Source organism: Metopolophium dirhodum, chromosome 7 (genome assembly GCF_019925205.1).
Source record: "Metopolophium dirhodum isolate CAU chromosome 7, ASM1992520v1, whole genome shotgun sequence".
NCBI classification, from domain to species: domain Eukaryota; kingdom Metazoa; phylum Arthropoda; class Insecta; order Hemiptera; family Aphididae; genus Metopolophium; species Metopolophium dirhodum.
The window spans coordinates 19,380,182-19,402,117 of record NC_083566.1 but is presented as its reverse complement, the minus strand read 5'-3'; the positions used below and the strand labels follow the sequence as shown (position 1 = coordinate 19,402,117).

General features: G+C 30.2%; 3 protein-coding genes across 4 annotated transcripts; 1 reads left to right on the top strand and 2 right to left on the bottom strand.

Moving 5' to 3' along the window:
• Positions 1–1,554: 1,554 nt before the first annotated feature.
• LOC132949106 (uncharacterized) lies at positions 1,555–3,114 on the bottom strand. Its single transcript, XM_061019889.1, has one exon. It carries the CDS (start codon positions 3,112–3,114, stop codon positions 1,555–1,557), a length of 1,560 nt encoding a protein of 519 aa, XP_060875872.1.
• Positions 3,115–3,395: 281 nt separating this feature from the next.
• LOC132948912 (beta-galactosidase-like) lies at positions 3,396–7,342 on the top strand. Of its 2 annotated transcripts, none has more exons than XM_061019603.1 (5): positions 3,396–5,967; positions 6,067–6,344; positions 6,402–6,539; positions 6,835–7,050; positions 7,133–7,342. In XM_061019603.1, the coding sequence occupies exons 2-5, from the start codon at positions 6,243–6,245 to the stop codon at positions 7,334–7,336; spliced, it is 660 nt and encodes a 219-aa protein (XP_060875586.1). In that variant the 5' UTR covers positions 3,396–5,967; positions 6,067–6,242; the 3' UTR covers positions 7,337–7,342. The 2 variants fall into 2 exon arrangements, with proteins under 2 accessions (XP_060875586.1, XP_060875585.1); XM_061019602.1 differs by having other exon boundaries at positions 3,396–6,001.
• A 7,141-nt stretch (positions 7,343–14,483) lies between these two features.
• On the bottom strand, positions 14,484–18,291 carry LOC132949105 (uncharacterized). The gene is given in 4 exon segments (XM_061019888.1): positions 14,484–15,302; positions 17,540–17,665; positions 17,667–17,853; positions 17,967–18,291. Coding segments are annotated over 4 exon segments (1,272 nt in total). The 5' UTR covers positions 18,107–18,291.
• Between the last annotated feature and the right edge of the window lie 3,645 nt (positions 18,292–21,936).

Here is a 21,936-nt window from a genome sequence, read left to right as displayed (position 1 = left end):
TGATCAGCAATGTACCTATTCTGGTTATCTATTTCAGTTATAGTTCGCATGCCAAATGTAACTATGCGAAACTGGTCCGCAACTCGCAAGTTTATAGACATTTTATTATTCGAATGCATTATCCCACCATTTCCTCTAGACACAGTGTTTGAGAAGTTATATTTTTTTGGTACCTAATTAAATTACAATATGAATTATTATAAGTTACCTATGTAGGTACTTGTCCAAAACTCGACTACCGGGATTTAAATTAAAAAATGTGATTTATAGGTAATCTATTGGCTATTGATCTATTATAAAATAGAAACTTAACCTACCAATAATATTACGTTTTAACAAAATCGATTTTAGTTTTTGGTTTAACTTTAAGTCAAATGATCGTAGATAGGTACATGCAATTTCCCCTGATTGTTTATAATAGCATTTTCTATACACCACCAAAATATTTTGACTTGTTTTGGTTGTTTGTGGCATTTCCAGTTTCCATTTTTTTTAGTTTTATTTTCTATTAATGTCAATAAAGTTTTAGTAGTGGGGTCAAAAAGCATAAACATTTAATATTTTATAATATTGTTACAATAACAGGTGAAATTTTTTAAAATAAATAGCCACAATTTATGAACTTTAAATTGAAAAATGATATTTCAACTTTTATAGTTAAGGTTTGAAAATTGAAAACAAAGTTCCACGTAAATAGGTTATTCTGTAACCAAAAAATCTAAAAAATTTTTTTAGAAAAATCACAATTTTTCTTATACCTAGTTTGTTGCAGAGTGGATTGTAAGTTTCCGTTGCTGGTTACTTCGGATATTCAGGTTGATTAGACTATTATTTTAATTAATAATTTATACGAAATTGAGAAAATAGAATATTAAATACTTTTATTTTATTTTCACTATAATGCGGAGTCGGATCGACGCTAACATTGCTTGCGGACCCCCGTGTAATAACTGCTCATGCTCCCGTTGAAACAACAAATTAGTATACTCGGAATCCTTTGGTAATACTATGGGGTGCTTTTGAAAAATACCTAATGATAACGCATTTTTTAGCCACCCGCCTACACGGATTAATCCATCTGCGTCGAGAAACGGCCTCAATCTGAATAACTTGCTTTTCGACGATACCTGACCATTTGCCGAATTTAATTCCTTTAACTCCTTTTCAAAATGGTCCTTGTGTACTTTAATTAAAAGTTGCAAATTTGCATTATGCAAATCAGTTGTTGTTAAGACTCCGTACTCTGATATTTTTGGTTCTTTTATTTTATTATAAAAACGCACGCAACAGGCGGTAATTCGTATTATTTTGTCCAACGACGAATACTTGTCAAATATAGAAAATTTATCCGTGGCAATACCGGAAAATTGTATAACGTTTTGTTTTTCAGGAATATTTTTACTATTTAATTGATGGTTTAAAACCTCATTTTTTGCCGGCCACTCCTCTTTATTTAAACACAACCACTTCGGGCCATACCACCATAATTCCATAGCCGCAATTTGTGACGCATCACACCCGCGCGATATTAGGTCAGCTGGATTTTCGTGTGTACTAACTACTAACGTGTGACCACTCACTAGTGCAGGATAAATCTTGAATCTCTCCAACCCCGTGGGCAACAAATGTTTTCCACCTGGTGGACGGTGACGAGATCCAAGCAAGAGTAATAGTAGAATCCGACCAAAAATATTTTCTCTCTATGTCTAGTCGTAATTTTGGAATCACACGATGCTGCAATAGTAACGCAGCACATAGTTCTAGTCTCGGTAATGATATCGTTTTTAACGGTGCGACCTTAGATTTGGCGCATATAAGTCTCACTGTGTGTGTACCTACTTCATCCGTACCGCGTAAATACAAACATGCGCCATACGCTTTTGTCGATGCATCCGCAAATCCATGAATTTGGATATTTATAATTTTATGTTTACTAATAATCATACGCGGAATTACTAGTTTATTTAGTCGCGGTAAACATTTTTTGTATTGTAGCCATTCGTCTGATACGTCTTTCGGTAATTGTTCGTCCCAGTTTACACGTAACTGCCATAAATTTTGCATAAATAATTTAGCTACTATTACCACTGGACCTAATAAACCGAGGGGGTCGAATATTGTAGCTATTTCGTACAATATTTTTCGTTTGTTAATAATTTCCATATTTTTAACGTATTCGCTTACTTTATACCTTAATACGTCGTCGCTCGGTTCCCAGAATAGGTCTAGTATTTTTGTTATCGCACAATCGAAAACTCGCACGTCGTTACCCGCACCTTTTTCACGACCGACATTACTATTTATAATACTAGGGTCATTGGACGACCACTTCCGTAGCTCGAAACCCGCTTGCCCTAATATTGACAGTACTTCATGTTTTAATCTTATAGCTTCTTCTTTTGTTGACGCGCCACTCAAATAGTCATCCATATAAAAATCCCTTTTTATGGATTCACGTGCACGTAGGTAATCATTTCCCGTATCAGCTAATTTTTCTAAACAAGCTGTTGCTATGAAAGCTGCCGGTACCGTACCGTAAGTTAATGTGGTAAGACGATAAACTTGTATTTGAATTTTTGGATCGGCTCGCCACAATATCCGCTGATAGTTACAATCTTCGTTAGCTACCTTAATTTGTAGGTACATTTTTGTAATGTCAGCTGATAATACGTAATTATAGGTACGGAAACGCGCTAGTATGTATAATAGTTCGTCCTGCAAAACTGGTCCTTTTAATAATAAATCGTTCAAGCTGTTGCCAGACTCTGTCTTACAGGACGCGTCAAACACCACCCTCACCTTGGTCGTTGTACTATTTTCATTTATTACCGCGTGATGTGGCAAATAGCAACCCTTTTCCTCTCCCTCGCCCTCTTCTTCAATTACCCGTTCCATATGGCCTAGTGCTTCATATTCGTGCATAAATTGCGTGTATGCTTCGCATAGAGGTATATTATTTCGGAGTCTATTCTCGGTCGCCGCCCATCGACGCCTTGCGATCTGATACGATTTTCCTAATGCGGACGCGTTATTTGTATTTTTAAACGGCAAACGGATAATAAAACGTCCGTTTGTGTCCCGTTGGACTGTTTTGTCAAAATGACTCCTACACATTTTTTCTTCTATTGTTAAAGGTGGGTCCGTCTCAATTTTTCTATACGCCAAAACTTTGATATCAAATTTTCAAAATGCGTGTCATTGTTTACACACGCTGTGTGTGTTACGCTACTTACGTCCTTGGTATCCTTACAGCTCCTTCTTATGACCGGTCCAGCTACCACCCAGCCGAAACGTGTTTTCTGAAATATCGGTCCGGCAATGTGCTGGAGATCCTAATGTCTTCAAAAAGTCACCATTAGGTAAAAAGTTATACGATCGTCAACTGGACATTGTAATAACATAGAATTAAGATAAAATAAAAATATAAATACGACTCCTGTCGATAGTTATATTAAAATGGTAAAAGTTAGATTAGTAAAATTACGCTATTACCTTCCTCCAGGTGTTCGGAGTGCTCTCGAGATCGTGTATTTGAGAATTAGATCAAATACACCGTACAATATAATTTTATGGAAAAAAGCACATAGAATGTATTAACTGCAATCAACATAAAATATTATATTATATGCCTTACCTGATTCGCAGTTGTTTGTAGATAATATTGTAGGAGTTTTAGGTTTTAGATAAAACAAAGTAATACTTCAAATACACAAATTGAATTAACGAACGCACTGATTATTGCTTGCATAAGAGGTCCAGTTGTCGCTCGTTGAAATCGGTTTCTTTGGTACTTGAGAGGTTGTTACTCTGGTGGTTGGTGCTCATGCACTGATTTAAGGGACGGACGCGAGGATGCTGACCAGAGAGTGGTGGGTGGCTTTGTCACTAAATTATTGTGGGCCTGGGAACTAGATTGTTCTTTGGCGTCAGCATAAAATAATGTCACACACATCCTACGTAATATTGTTATGAGTGCGTGTCGATATCTTAGTTGTCGTTGTTAATGTTTTTATTTGATGCGACCGATTTCTACAAGCGACAGTCTGGATGTTGTTTATTATTCTGTAAAATTTTAGTTTATTATAATGGTGTGTGAGCATATCATTACAACATCCCATTGCCAAAAAAGTTACCTAACGATGATGATGGTGTAGAACAACCATTTGTGATAGTTGGAGACGAGGCATTTGCCTTGCATGAAAACTTACTCAGGCCTTACCCTAGAAAAAATTTAGATTTGAAGAAAAAAATATTTAATATGAGACTCACTCGAGCTAGACGTTATGTGGAATGCACGTTTGGAATTCTAGCGAACAAGTGGAGAGTTTTTCATACGCCTATTTTAGTTGAACCTGAGTTTGCTACATTGATAGTAAAAGCAGCATGTGTTATTCACAATTTTGTTCGTCGTCGAGATGGTGTAGAATATGAAGATACACTTCACTGTGCATTTGAATCTATTAGTTCTGAAACTAACCTTGCCAGAGGGTCAACAATTAGTGCAAGAGATGTCCGAGATTACTTCGCTACATACTTTGATAGCCAAAAAGGAAAATTATATTGGCAGTACAATGCAGTACAGTACACTAATATCTACAATAATACCTATATTGTTTAGCAGTACTTATTTTAAATTTCAAATACTAACTTACATTTTTCTTTTTAAATTTTAAATTTTAAATGAACTGTATTTAGATAAAGATGTCGAAAAAACAAAAGTATGTATTTAATTTAATCGTTTTTATTTTTTGCAGGTTATATATCTATTACTTCCTACACATTTGTTTTGTATTAACCATAGCAGTTGCAAAGACATTTAATATACACTAAAATATATTTGTTATTAAAAATTATGAATCCATGCATATTCAATTACAGATTTGAATTAAATAATTTCTATTAAATAATTAATGTAATATAAATTAGGATTCAGATATTTATGCAATTAAAATTATTGTTATACTTAATATGCATTTATGCACTAAAAAATTACCAAATATGCATTCGAAATATACACTAAAAATTATGAAATATACATTTTAAGCTAAAAACACAGCAAAATATGCACAGGAAATTAATTTTTATATTACATATTAGTTTATGTACTAACTATGTTAATACGTGGTAAACTGTATTAGTTATGTTATACACAAATGAAAAAAAAAAATAAACTCGGTGAAATTAATTTTATAGTTGGTTTAAATAGTTCGATTGTTTAAATTGCTTTTAGAAAAAAAGTTAGAAAATGTACTGAAATATTTTTTAAATTCCAAAATATGCATTTCAAATACAATACTATAAAATATGCAAAATAACAATTGAATTGGTTGATACAGTAGAACATGAATCAAATTTGTATGCAAGTCAGCATTAAACTAAATAAATAGATAAATAAATATATATGCAATTTCATAAACATGAAATAAACCCTGAATATAATTATTTTAATAATAAATATTACTCACTATAGTCATCTTTTTCTTTTTGATTAAGTCCAGTCCAGTTTTCATTTATACCTTCGGCTACCACAATCCATTCTTGTGTTTTTTTGTCTCGGAGTCTGTATTCTTCACTGGAAGTGTCCCAAATGCATGGTCTATTTTGTATTTCGGCTATTAATCTCTCACAATCGATAGCCATATTATTCATATTTTTGGTCATACTAACGGAAAGACAGACGAAACAATAATAATCCAGTCTTACAAAATAGATGTCCTTCTCGTACCCCGATGAAAACTAATAATAATATTAATATATAGTAAACCCCATCGATGTTGTAAAACAAATGAAAGTAATGTTGGCAATGAATGCTTCGTTTAGCTTTTATATGTTTCACAGAGGTACAAATTTTGGATTCACATCAGGAGCGAATACAAATGACACCAAAGAAAGTATTGGATACTTACCACAGTTGACCTCATACGATTATAATGCTCCGTTGGATGAAGCTGGAGACCCTACTGAAAGGTATTTCAAAATTAAACGGACACTTGAAGAAGCCGTGAGTTTTAATAACAGTTTACTATCCAATATACATATACAGTTTATTAATTAATTATTTTTAAGAAATATGCTGTGACAAACGAGATATCACCAAATCCCGCACCCAAAGGTGCCTATGGAAAATTCTATTTAAGACCTTTGGTTAGCATATTTGAAAAGGTTTCTCAACGTATTAAACCAGTGATCAGTGATATGTTCCTTTACCGTTTGAGGACTTAGATATTAACACTGGTTTTGTAATGAATGAAACAACATTAACAGATGATCAAAAAAATGTTGAAAATCCAGTAAACCTAACTGTGAACACGGTTAGAGATCGAGCAATCATTTACCTGGATCAAGTAGAATTACATTGCAGTTATAGTTTTAGAAACATGGGTGTTCAAATTTTTTTTTAGGTACAAGTGGGTACTATGAATCGGTTGAAAGCTAATACTACAATAAGCTTAAACATTAACCGTACTGTTCAAAACCTAAGCATTTTAATTGAGAATCAGGGAAGGATTAATTTTGAAGACTTTATTGAAGATAGGAAGGTAATAATAGCTGACAATAAATTATTTTATTCATGGTCTGAGACTGAAATAGTATAATTTATAATAGTATACTATAGTATTATAGTATAATATAATGCTTACCAGTTACCATAGAAGTTAATATTTGATAAATTGTATACAGACTGGCGAGTGGTGACATTACCTTTTTAGAAACAAAAGTGGTAATATTTACAATCACTAAATCAGATTGTATTATATTTATTTTAACTACCAACTGAGTATAATTACTGAATTAAAATATTGTATGTAAAATAATACTAATTATATTTTCTAGGGAATTTTTGATCAAGTGATTCTCGGAAATAAAATATTAAGTCCTTGGAAAATGACTGCATATACTTTGAATGATACATCATGGATTTCTTCAATCAAATCAGTTGAAAACATCAACAGTGTTAAATTACCAGCATTTTATAAAACACAGTTTACATTACCAGTTAACTATACAAAATGTTTAGACACCTATTTGGACACTTCATGCTGGACAAAGGTGTGTTCTTACAAATTAATATTGTTAAGTCGACTTTTATCCACATATTTACAATTTAATAAATACTATTCGATATTTACAGGATGTAGTGTTTTTAAACAATGTAAACCTTGGTCGGTATTGGCCACTTGGTGGACCTCAAGTTACACTTTATGTGCCAGCTCCTTTTTTAAAACCATCACCTTATGTCAATACACTAGTGATATTAGAACTTGAAGGTACATCTCAAGATTTGTCCGTGAAATTTGTGGATAAACCTATTCTTGGTGGTCCTATAATGACATAGATAAAATGTATGTTATATAATTAATTAAGAAAAATATATTAAAATTATTAAATGTTTGATTTATTTTATTTTTATCATATAATAATTATCGTGATTTTAAACTCTGTGTGTCATTCTATAAAACCATCCATTGACAAGCAATAATTCACAGTTCATAACATCAACTAGATAGGGCCCAGCTAGGATACCTACATAATTCAGAAAATTAAAACATATTGTGTATAGCAATGCAATCTAGGTATCTTACGCATGGGCGTAACTAGAATTTAATAGCTACAGGGGCTAGAGTCCTAGAAAACCCAAGTCCAAGATAATTTGTGGGGGGCTTCGCCCCCCAAACCCCCCCCCCCCCTCTTAGCATCCCTAGCATTTAGTAATCACAAGTCCTCTAAAATCAAAATTTAAAATAAACCATAGAATCAAAGTATAACCTATATTTTGATGAAAATAGTTTTAAAATATCATCATCGTTTATTACATTAGATAGTTCTCTTTCTATATTAAGTATAGCCAGATCACTAAATCTGTTTTGGGTCATAGTTGACCTAATGTATGACTTAATTCTCCTCATACAAGAAAAAGATCGCTCACACGTAGCTGAGCTTATGGGTATAGCAAATGCAGTCTTTAATAATAAATAAACATTTGGATAAACTTCTTGTTGTACAACTGATTTTAACAGTTGAGATTGTGTTTTTTCTTCAACATTCATACCGCTTATGGATTTGTCTGAATTTTGAGCATTTATCAAACACCTTATTGCTACTTTTAGTTCACACTTTAATGCATCTTCATCTATATTAAATAAAGACTAGAACAAAAATCAAAAGAACTATGTTTAGGTCCAAGTATTATTTAAATGTAAAAATATAAAAAATACTCCACTGATTATGTGTCAAATTATTTTAATATTAGTTGGCTGCTATTTAATTACCTTATAACTATTAATAAAATAGGAACTTTTTTCATAATCAAGTTCTAAAAAGCTTTCAACTGACTGGGCTAATTCTAAGCTTTGTGTTGAAAATCTGGATTTCATATTGACTATTAAATTATCAAGTATAGGAAAAATGAATGAACTTTCCAAAAATCAATTGAAATAATTTCACTATTTTGTTGAAAGTTCTGATCAATAGCACTTGTTGTGGTGCTCACCACATAATCATTTAGTTGTATTACCTCTCTTCTCTATCTCTTGGACACTGAAAGAATTAAATAATAGTATTTATAATTGCATAACTTTTAAACTTTAGTTAAATTAGTGATACGGGGTAAACAATAACATACGTCTAGTAGGAATTTGCAAATCTATAGGTGCGTTACCCTGGCACCCCAAGGTCAAATTTTCGACTTGAAAACTGTTGGGTATTATGTTATTTGTTATGTAACAATTTGTAACCACAAAAAAAAATTTTGTAATCACACCGGTACCCCCGAAAAACCACTTTACAAGTTCCGGGTGCCAGGGTAACGTTACCCCGGCACCCCGTACAACAAAAAATGAAAATGTCGACTTGAAAACTGTTGGGTATTATGTTATTTATTATGTAACAATTTGTAACCACAAAAAAAAATTTTGTAATCACACCGGTACCCCCGAAAAACCACTTTACAAGTTCCGGGTGCCAGGGTAACGTTACCCCGGCGCCCCGTTCAACAAAAAATGAAAATTTCGACTTGAAAACTGTTGGGCATTATGTTATTTACTATGTAACAATTTGTAACCACAAAAAAAAATTTTGTAATCACACCGGTACCCCCGAAAAACCACTTTACAAGTTCCGGGTGCCAGGGTAACGTTACCCTGGCTCCCGTACAACAAAAAATGAAAATTTCGACTTGAAAACTGTTGGGCATTATGTTATTTATTATGTAACAATTTGTAACCACAAAAAAAAATTTTGTAATCACACCGGTACCCCCGAAAAACTCGATGTACAATATGTATGATTAGTATTTTATATACTATACGATATCGGATATGGCTTCATAATTGGAGAGCAAGCTATATTTGATGGTCAAATGAAAATGGTCATAATTAATTAGGAGGTACTCATATAAGAAGTTATTTGATATAAAAATGTTGTCTTACAAAATAAATAGTTTGTTATTTATACCAAATCAGTATTAAATATAAATAAGTTTGCTAGTTTGAAAAAGGTTGTTTATATTTAAAAGTAACAGCGAGGAAGGACCAAAATATCTATTTTTATACTGAAATGAAATTATTTCTGTTTCATTGTATATTTTTATAATAATAATTATTATTTATAAATGTCACATGTAATGTGCAGTAGTGATATGTTTCCTATTTCTATAACCGTTTCCATAGTCAATTTCACCACCGTGGAACGTGGATGTTAAGTACTCTGAGATTTTAATTCAAATATATTAAGGTACATTCAAAAAGTTTTTGTGTAATTTAGTTTATATTTTTTTCCTGTACTGCAAAATAATACATAAACAGATTAACCTATAGTGTACGCTGTATACGGTAAGTACTTCAAATTTTATAATAAAGCATTATTAAAGATAATAAAATAATAATAAATATACAAAGATAAAAAGGTAGGTAAGTGGATACCGCTCTGCTGTACAGAAGTTGTCGAGTAGGTCACTGTATAGGATTTATTAAATTTAAATTCAACGGTAAATCATTGCATTGCACGATTCTGAGCGTAGATGGTCCATCAGCCAATATTATCTAAGTATATTTCATATTATCGCTATAAAGGTCCTATAATATTATAATATTTTACTATGAGTAATACAACAGTAGGTTGAATTTATTTTTAGAAAAAACATTGAATTTTTAAATGTCATTGTGTTTTTAAAATATAATAACATACTTTAAGATTTTCTAATAATAAAAAAAATATTTTAAAATAAATAAAAAATATAACTAAAATCGTTATTCTTGGATCTAATTTCGTCCAAATTTAAATTTAAAATGTCTTTAAAAAAACTATAAATATATTGTTTAGAATTTTTGATTACAATAAAATTAACTTATGAGAAACCTTGTTTCAAATTTTTAATCATTAGCTATTAAAATTGAACATTAAGTTAATTTTCAAGTATAAAATAATTTAAAAATTTTTGTCAAAATATGAACTTAAAATAGATTAAAAAAATATTAGTGCATAATAATACATATTATGTATCTCTAATATTTTTTTAACCAAAATTAAAACAACTCACGAGAAACCATATATTAAATTCTCAAGCTTTTCGTAGAAGCGAAAAATATTTTAATAGATATTTATAGAAAAAACTTTTAAAAAAAATCGAAAATGTTCCATTCCAAATTTAAACTTAATACGTGTATAAAAAACGACCATTTTATTATATTTTTCAGATTTTTTTGTTAAATTATCAATGACCACCAAAAAAACCTTATTTTAAATTTTCAATCCTTAGCTCCAAAAATTGAAAATTTTATAAATTGTTAAGTAAAAAATAATTTGCACATTTTCAAGAATTTTATGAATTTTAACAAAATTTTAACTTTAAATACTTAAAAAATAAAAACGTGCCTATATTTTTTAAAAATTTAATAATGCTTTTACAATAAGTTTGAGGAATTTTGTATTAAATTTTCAATTGTTTTGACTGAACCAAAAAAATTTTATCGTTATTTATAGAAAAAAAAAGTCGAACCTTTCCTTTACATACAACTTGCGCTAAAAAAAAAATCAAAAAAAAAATTTTTTAAATAAAATGATGTATAGAATGTAATAATCTTTACATTTTGTGAAAATTTCAAGTGCCTATAATTATTATTAGTTTTTAAATTACAACAAACTAAGAAAATAGTTCTTGAATATTCGTGAATATCAAATGTCAAATTTCAAACGCTCATAAAAATTGTTTTTGACTTTTTTTCTTTTTGGAAGGTAGGAAAACTTATGAGGAATCTTTTTTTTAAATTTTCAAATCTTAGGTTTAAATAGAAAAAATGAAATGAATTTCTAAATCCAAAAAAGTTTCGAATTTTCGCAATTTTTACGTATTTTTTTCGAAATTCTAACTTTAGACGCTTATAAAAAACAAATAATATAAAAAAAAATGCTCAACTTTTTTTTTTAATTTTCACTAACAACAAGTTATGAAAAACCTTGTATATAATTTTTTTGACGGAGCGAAAACATTTATATCGACATTTATAAAAAAATTACCGAAAACTTTCTATACTCATATTTTACCTATTTTCTAAATTTTAGTTGTGTCTGTCCAGGGGCGGATAGGGCTATTTTATGTTACCGGGAAATTAATTCAAGTCCATGTCAAAAAATTATCAGCAGCTGGGAAAATCACGATCAATTTTTTTCAAATCATTAAGAGTTTGAGTTACCATTTGGTGGGCAGAAACTAAATTTACACTATAACCTTGAAGGTATTTGGATAATCTTATATAATTTTAAAAGATTATGAGCATTGAACATGAAGTCTGAGGGCCCAAACTAGCCGGACGCCTAATCCGCAATCCGACCCTGGCTATACCAACTGCAATGATTATAAGCTACTATTTATAATCAATGATTATTATGCGTACTAAAATGTCATGTATAATTAACGTAAACGTAAACGCAAAAGTATTTTTTTCATTATTATTTATAATTATAAACCAATAAAATAAACTATTTTCTAATTTGTATATAGTTTGATATTATATTATTGTTTGATAAATAACATTTAAAACATAAAATACGGTATTGAGACTGGGGGCCCCATAATTAGGTACGGACAGGGGCCCACCGGGAAAATCTCGATTTCCCTATAGGCCTATCCGCCCCTGTGTCTGTCATTACATTTTGGAGCAGTAAAAGCGATTCGATTTTCAACATCAGCATTTTTTTTGGTAGAAAAGTGAATGTAGTTGGTACTTTGGGAAGTCAAAAGTAGAAAATTCCCAATAGTTTTTAAACGCGTTGGGGAAAACAAACAAAACATTAAGGAAAAACGGTAGTTTTTACGCAAAGTAAATTTTCGGAAAAATCAATTTTGTTTTTAGGCAAAAATACCAAAAATGACTACCGTAGATACATGAAGTTCTTACCAAATATTTATATTATGTAAATTTCAACACACTACATAATTTTTCAAATATTTTGATTCTTTTTAAAGGTGTAAGAAGTTTTTGGTAAATTTGTTTTTATAAATTTTGATACAAAATTTTTTGCTTGGTTAAAAGATTGAACATTTAGAACATGGTTTCTAGTGGGTTGTTAGAATAGCAATTCAAAAATATTCAAGATACGTCATAAGCACGAACGTTTTTTTTAGATGCATTTAAACTTTAATGTTCATATTTTTACAACATTTACAAAAATTCAACAATTTTTCAAACTTATTTGGCGTTGAAAATGTATTACATTGTTCAATTAGCTAAAGATTCAAAACTTGAAACAAGGTTTCTTATAAGTAATTAATATTGTAATCAAAAAATCTAACTAATTTATTAGCAACATTTTTTTTATAGATATTTTAAGTTCAAATTTTGAGGAATTTAATTATTTAATCGAAGAAAAATGATTTTAGTTAATTTTTTTTTAACATTAAAATTTTACCTATGGTAAAATAAATTACTTTAATAACAATTATATCATAAATAAATAATAATACACTTAATATGCACTCAAATAATGCACTTGATATTGACAGACGTCTTCGCTCAGAATCGTTTTTCGTATGCAATGATTTATCATTGAATTCAAATTTAATAAATCTTTTATAGTGACTTACTGGACAATTTCTGTACAACAGAGCGGTATCCACTTACCTACCTTTTTAATTATTGTTCATAAATGTATATAAATAATATAAATATATAAATAATAATCTGTATACGTAAAATTATTGTATAATTGTGGTATAGAACATGTTATTTTGTAGAAGCTGGCCGTGCGAGTTAAAAAAAGTTAAACATTTTATTGAAGTTAAAAAATGTGTTAATTAATTATATGTGTATTTACGTTTTTCCTTACTTCCTAAACAAACAAATCATAAATCGATAAGATTAAAATATAACTCAGACCTACATAGCTTTAGGTACTTACTGTATTTTTACAGTTTTTATATTATATAATAGGTACCATAGAAAATAAAATGTGCTTTAAATGACTTCAGTATGTAATCTTACCTCTATCAAAATCACAAAATATATCTATACAATAAAAATATATCTATAATATAAATATTCCGAAGTTTATCGTTTTCTTAAATATAGTTAATTCTGTTATATATATAAATTATATTTGAAGTTAAAACAAATACTATAAATGACGATACGTTATAACTAGTGTCAAAAATCGCAATACATGTACCTATTTCCCTTGAGCAGGTAACGAACGCGCTCTATGATTATATATACATATTATGTAGCGCATTCGAGTATTTCCAGGGACTATATTATATCATCTAGTATCTACAATTATCATTGTCTTGTCCCGTATTGTCATATATAGTATTTGGTTAAAATAATGGATTCAACAGTCAACAGTCAATACTATATTTATATTATAACCCCAGCTTAACCAATAAATAATAAATAATACTATTATTAGTTTCTATTATTATTTTCATGCGAATAATATAACGAAAATATAATAATATATTAATAATCTATTTTAACTTATTAAAACAAAATATCTTCATTATTCAGTCGTTGACCATATCTAGTATGTGCCTACGTCCTTATTATTGTTCTGTGATTTATTTTATTCACTAGAAATAGTTTGATAAATAAAAAATTGTTTATAATATGGAGTGGACAAACGAATTGACAATCGAGTTTTTAGATCTCTATGAAAAAGAAATTGCGATTTGGAATCCGAAAGATCAATTACATAGAAATCGTGATATAGTTTTTGATTCATGGAAAAAAATAAAAGACTCAATGAGCATACCAGTAAACATCAAAGAGCTGAAGAAAAAAAAAGAATCGCTAATGTCAACATTTCGACCACTTTTGGCAAAAAAAAAAGGCCAGCAACAAATCAGGCGCAGGTACGGACCATGTATTTAAACCAAGTTGGTTTGCCTATGAAAAAATGGAAAATTTTTTGAAATCGGTGTATGAAAAAAGGGACACCATAAATACAGAAGTAAGTTAATTTTATTGATTATAATATATTTAAATATGTAATTAACAATATTTGTCTTGCCATGGTAATTTATCAGTAGTTGAAAAATAGTCGGCGAATTCATCCCTTATTTTCTTGGCTTCTAATCCTGATTTTCTCGCGACATTTCTTAATGGTATCATTGATGATCGGTCGTCAATTTCATTTCGCCATGTTCCTGGTATAAACTCTCCTTCATTCTCAGAGTCGATTGTGCGGAGTGGAGTATATCTTAACGACGATGTTCTACTTTTTCTCAAAAAGTTGTGTAATAAAACACATGCCATAACAATGCTGGTAACTTTTTCTGGTTCTAATAATATAGGTTTCCTTAGCATACGAAAAGTAGACGCCATTATTCCGAACACATTTTCGACTATCCGGCGAGCACGTGAAAGACGGTAGTTAAACACCCTTTCAACACTACCCTTAGCATAGGGCCCCGGATAAGGTTTCATTATATTTGTAGATAAGGCAAAGGCATCATCTGCTACAATTACATATGGCATAGGAAGAGTCTTAGTAGGTAAGGGTTGATCTGCCGGAAGTAATAATACGTTATTTTCAATTTTTTTGAACAATGTTGTGTTTCTAAAAACGCCACCATCACTAATTCTGCCCTGACACCCAATGTCGGCATATAAAAAATTATAATTTGCATCTACTAATGCCATCAGCACAACACTAAATGTTCCTTTATAATTAATATATTCGGATCCACTGTTAATGGGGCACTGTGTAATTATATGTTTGCCATCCATGGCACCTATACAGTGAGGATAATTCCATTTTTCCTCCCACTCTGTTGAAATGGTTTTCCATTCTTGTGGGCTGGTAGGCATCTGAATGAAATAAAAAATAAAATATGCGTAGGTATAACAATAGTTATAATAAAATGGTAAATAATCTAACATAAATTAATTAGAAAAAGAAATAGTAAAATAAAATAATGAATAAAGTCGTAATCTTCCATATAATTAATTTTACAATTAATAATTATTCATTTTTACATTTATTACTTTATCATTAGGTACTATTTATATTGATAATAGGTAATTAAAGTCCTACGAAATTAAAATATAATATAATATAATAAATATTACTTAGGTACTTGTAAACCAATATCAAATTATTTTTATTTCAAATTATGTAGTGTCTAAATAATATGAATATCTACGTATTCATTAATTATTGTTTAACTAGATGTTTTTACTGTTGAGTATCAAATTAATCAAGTCTGTCCTATACGACTGTTTGGACTCTTGTGATCAATGAAAATATGAAAAAATTGGTGGGAGAAAGCTGTTTTGGCAGGAACAAAACCGCATAGTGTGGCATAGTGAATACCGTCCGGTCAAAACGCATCCGATTTACCCGGACCCGCCAAAACGCATAGTGTGGCTAGGCCCTTAATATAAATTAATATCAAAAAAGACAATAACACGCCAAAAATGAAAAAAACAATATAACAATAAATTGTCCAATTGTCCCCACGTTTGAACAGCCACGTCCATTAATTGACCTATATCGTATATGTTAGTGTATACAGTGTACACGTAGGTTCATACATATTTTTATAAGTTTAAAAATAATAGTGGGCTGTGACATAAAATATTTAATTAAGATATAATAATCAAAATAATATTGCAATAAAATATTTTGAAGTTTTGAACACAATGTAATCGTTTTTTTTAGGAATTGGTGGATACGTCATTTATGGAAGATAGGGACCCAAATAATGACGATCTTCTTAATGTGGATATCGGTGAGGAAGAAACTCAGGCTGAAGCAGGTAGAACTTTTAAAGAACCGGCTAGGAAAAAATCAAAAAAAACAAACTTAAGTGATGTGGATTTAGAAAAACGTATGGGAGACGCATTTGATATACTAAAAAGCGTTTCAGAACAGCCCCCTAAAGATGATGTACAACTGTATACCGATTTATTGGCAACAAAACTGAGAAATTTTGACGAAAGAACTCGTGAAATAATAATGCATAATATTGATAATTTGGTCTTCAATGCTAAAATGAATAATTATGAAAATTCTCCTTACCAGCCTAATTCTTATTACGATCAACCCATGTCTACCTTACCGCGAATACCACCTATCCAAAGTAATACAATACCATCGTATACAAATATTTCAACACAAGATAAAGTTCATTATCAGCCAGTACAGATTTCACCTACAACACTTCTCAGACAGCAAGATGTTCAATGTCAAAATCTAACTACAATGCCTTCACAATCTCCCTATAAAAATGTACCAACTCCTTATCAAAATGTATCATCTCCAGAATCAAACTCAAATTGTTCGGCTCTACATTACTTAAAGTCTACCTTACCACAATTACCACATATTCAAAATAGTACAGTACAGTCTTATACAGATATTTCAACACAAGAAAGATTTAATTATCAGCCAAAATATATTTCACCTACATACCTCGGACAGCAAGAAGTTGAATGCCAAAATATTTCTACAATGCCTACACAATCTCCCTATCAAAATGTGCCAACTCCTTATCAAAACTCCTTATCATCTCCAGAATCAAACTCAAATAGTTCAGCTCTACATCCTACCGATTTATCTGGCAATTATTACCATTAGCATTTGCTCATTCATTAATTAATTTTAAGTAATATTAATATATTATATAGGTAGTAGGTACATTATAATATGTATTACTCCATGCTTAAACTATTTTATTTTAATTTGGTTTAAATCAAAAGATATTGATTTAAATTTGTATTACGGGTCGAATATTTATGCATTTTTTGTTATTACATTTTAATAAAGTAAAGTTTTTTTTTTCATTGGTATTAACTATTAATTAATATATCAAGTATCTTTTCAATCCTCGCTAAAGTGTTTACATTTTATAATCAATATATATTATATATATTATGTATACAGGGTTGTAACTTGTAACTTGTAAAGAACACTTAAATACTAAAAAAAAGTAATTCATATTTACTACCAAAAATACTTTATATTGAAAATATAGATTATAGATAAATACTAAATAAATTTGTAAATAACTTAGTTTAATTTTTTAAAGAAATGTCCAACTTACTTTTATTTCATCTTTTAGGATTTGAACTAAAGCACTGCAAACTTCGTGTACTATAGATGAAATAATCTGATTTGATACCTTAAATAGGTAAGACAAACTTACAAAGCTATCTCCCGAAGCTAAAAAACCGTAATGTTATGGCCAATCTTTCCTGGGCTGGAATAGCTTTCCTCATATTTGTGTCTTTTTTTGTGATGAGAGGCCCTATTTTATTAATCAAGTACTCAAAATCACTTGCAGACATCCTACAAAAATTTTCGAATTTTCCCGATGGTTCTTTATTTAAATCACTCAGCATATTTGTAGCACTATACCTACGAGAAAAGTTTTAATAAAAATATTAACAATTTTTATAAATATGTACTTTTAATTTTTCTAGGTACATGATTTTATTTTTTATTTATAAATATTAATATAATTGACTTACCTCTCACGACTTTGAAGAATAGAAACCATCCACCATCTTCTTTTACGTTTTTCTCTTTTGGCTTTTTTTTTTAACGAGTACGCACAGCTCAAAGCAATATAGCTTGCAACAGCAACGACCTTCTTCTGTTCGGGATCCATTTCGAACTGACTTATTTAATTTAATTCACTGATGAGAGAACTTGATAAACGTATATGAACTGGTCAACTAAACAATCCATGTGGGAGTATATACAATTGCCATGGCAAGTGTACCAGCGCTGGGCATTGATAAATATTAATGAATACTTGTGAATATACACCAGTCGTGTAGGAGCAAAGACCAATGTTGGTCATATATCACCAGTGACAAATATTGGCCAAGTACACCAGTCGTGTGGGACCGCCTTTAGCAGCGTACTGTTCAAGCTACCGATTCCAAACAGCAGTGGTCGTTGTCCGCAACCGCCGACCGTCGCTATCACCCGCACGCGCCACCGTTGAGCTGGCCCGCCGACCATCACCGTCACCCGCACGCGCCACCGTCAAGTCTGCCTGCCGACCGTCGCCGTCATCCGCACGCGCCACCGTCGAACCAATTACCTGCAACTGTTATTGCCGCCGCTGTAGGACGTGCTGTCATCACAGCCACCACTCCGCGCCGCAACTAATACGTGCACCTAGGAAGCAGTGTTGTCGAGGACGAATCAACGCCCGATAGCCGCATCCTTTACACCCGCCAAACACCACCAACCGAGTCGGCTGTTTTGGTCTATCCATCAACCCTACGGCACCCACGTGAGTCATACCACTCATCAAACAACTAACGTATCGAATATTTGTAGCTCAATGAGCAAATTATGTAAAAAGAAAATATTGTAAAAACTATTTAAAATTCTATACCAAAATATCTGTAGCTCGAAGAGCACTGGTCAAAATAAAAGAAAAACTGTATAACATAAATAAACTGTTTTGACTATTTACGTAAGAATAAAGAACCATCACTCAATCACACAAAATAAACTGCGTTCTGCACTCTTACAAACAGTTTAAATGCCCTATTGCTTTTTGTTATGTGAATAAGATAAATAGTAGTGTATTAAGTACATTATTATCTACAGCTATTGTAAAACTGCATGAGGTAGGCATTCAGGTCTGGAATGTAACGTGTGATGGTGCTTCTGCTAACATACAATGTTTCAAAAAATTAAGCTGTAGTGTAGTACATACATCTCGATGCATACGATTTAATATTTATCAATAGACTGTATACATAGATACTTAGTATAATATAAAGTTCTATGGATTTATCATAGTACATAATATATTTTATAATATCTATGGCAATCGTCAATTGTCGACATTCGTCGGCGACGATAAACAATTTTAATAATTTCAGTGAACAAATAAGTAATAAGCCATCAGTATAGACCGACAGTTATGAGCCGTATACATTATACCTAATGTAAGTTTTAACACAAACTCACACATTTCGTTATGATCAGGTATTCAGGTTATTTTTATAAAATATTTTGATACTTTCAAGTTTCAGTTCAGAGCGAGATGAAGATGGATAAAGATAGTTTCTTCGGCGACGGCGGCACTCTAGCTAGGTTTCACCGGAAGAGTCGATAATTACGCGTAAGTTTGTTTTCATATTATTACCTACTATTTTACATTTACTTTTTAGGCTTAAATTAAATATTTATTGCAACGGACAATCTGTTAACTGGGTTACGTAGAAGCATTTATAAGTTTAATCCCAAAAGCGCAATGTATAAAATACGCGAGACCGTCTTCGTTTCACCACGCCAAGTTTAATACGCAACTTTTTGCATGTTATACTATACGCCGGGTATCACCTTAGGTTTGCGCGAAGTATTTAAAACAATATAATGTTATTAATCTTTATATTTTATATTTTTATATACATAAATACATTATAAACCTCATATATTTTATTAGCATACTTGCACCTTTTTTAGTGTAGTTTATACCCTAGATGGCTATAGATATAGGTATTAAATGTCTTGTAATTATATATTTTACTATTATTATAAATTTCATTATAATATAATATAACAATACACTTTAAATTAAAATAGTTGTTATCAAGACAGACAGTCTTAAAACAATCTCTTTTCTGGACGATTTCAAAACAGATTGTGCTTAAAAAAATTGCACAGTTGTCTTATCATATAGCTTAACATGTATAGCTATACATACAGTTATGCATTTATAGTTAATAGAAATGCGGGTGTTTTACTTCATAGATATTTTTTTATTGAAATCGTGTAAATAATTTAATTAAACAATCTGGTACCTACTCATCACTAGTATCATTTTTTTTATATTACGTGTAAAATCACCAACACAAGGTGCAGACTGCATTAAAAAAATTAAAAACATAAAATAAAATATAAAATAATGTTGTAGTAGAAGCTGGAAACTGTAGTTTATTCTAATTTATAATCCACAAACATAAACATTTTGTGAAAGGAACAAGATTACTGCTAATATTTAAGTTTTAATTATTATTAACAATTAAATACAAATAATAGATATTTTAATAGCTTTTTACTATTAACATATTCAGTGTAAATATAGTTTCTGATCGACTTACCTATAAATAAGTACCTTCTATAAAATAATTATTCATATCAAATAATCCTAACAATTTAATGCAAGGATTCTCATAAATTGATCTTACAGCAGCCTTAAAACACCAAAAATACATTTACACAGACCACAAGAAAAAATAATTAAAAATATTAAAAAAATAAAGATAGAAAATTAATACAGTCATATATCCGCTCAGAATCTTAAATTATAGACTTAGAGTTTTAGAAATCTAGTTGGTATTATGGTATTTGGCTTTATGTTAACTCTAAAATCCAGTCATCACATTTTTATTTAATAATTCATAAAATACAATATACTCTTATAAAAAAATTCTTGTGCTTCTGATATCTATTCACCACCTTAATCAATAATTAAATTGATAAACTAAAATAATAATTTAAATAATACCTATATCATATTGTTATAATTCAAATTCAAAATTATAAACTATTTTGGTTTTATTGTCATATCAAATTTCAATAAACAAAAATTGTTCCTTAACACGGAACTCTTTGATATAAAAAGTTGCATTATATTATATCCGTGGATTCATCATATTGACGTACCTAGTATAATATCGATATAATTTATTTATTTATCTATGGCAAATCTCAAAGTCGTTGCAGAAGACACATACGATTAAAAATTCTAAAATTTCAATAAGCAAAGAAAATATGAGCAAAAAACTTACTGCGTTTCGTACAATTTTATTTTTCATAAATTACAATATTCTAAGTTCTGTAATCTGGAGCGTTTCTTCATGGGCGTCGCAGTTCACACACGTCACGTATTCCGCCGAAAAAGTCGATAATTAAAGTAAGTTTGTTTTTATATTCTTTTGGGGCTTAAATTTACTTTTAAGACTTAAAATAAATATTTAATGTCACGAAAAATGTGCTATCCAAGTGTTGTATGCGCATATTTTAGTTCCGAACCAGAAATGTATAAAATACGCGAGATATAAACGTCGTCGTCGTTTTTCCAGTCCCTGTTCGTAGAATAATTATAATTAATAGGAGCTTACCTTTATAAGGTACTTAATATATATATATGTGTTTTGCTTTAATTTATAGAAATATAGGTAGGTTACATTACAAGACTCTAATTAAAACCACATTTATTTTTATTTTTTCGAACACAATGTTTCAAAAATTATTAATTAAACTATAATTTATTGGTATAGTATTAAATAAATTAATGAAATAGAACAAACACACCTACTATAATTATTAGTAATAATAATATATCCATGGATAAATTATTAAAATACAAAACGAACAAACGAAAAACGATTCTGAGCAAAGACATCGTTAACTAATAAATAATATTGAGATTAAAGTAATTTATTTTACTATTAGGCATTAGTACCT

Bases quoted from the DNA above. Each gene is read 5' to 3' on its own strand.
- LOC132949106 (XM_061019889.1), bottom strand. From the start codon at position 3,114: ATGTGTAGGAGTCATTTTGACAAAACAGTCCAACGGGACACAAACGGA.
- LOC132948912 (XM_061019603.1), top strand. From the start codon at position 6,243: ATGAATGAAACAACATTAACAGATGATCAAAAAAATGTTGAAAATCCA. The intron at 6,540-6,834 runs GTAATAATAGCT...TATATTTTCTAG, and splicing joins ACTTTATTGAAGATAGGAAG to GGAATTTTTGATCAAGTGAT. The intron at 7,051-7,132 runs GTGTGTTCTTAC...CGATATTTACAG, and splicing joins ACACTTCATGCTGGACAAAG to GATGTAGTGTTTTTAAACAA.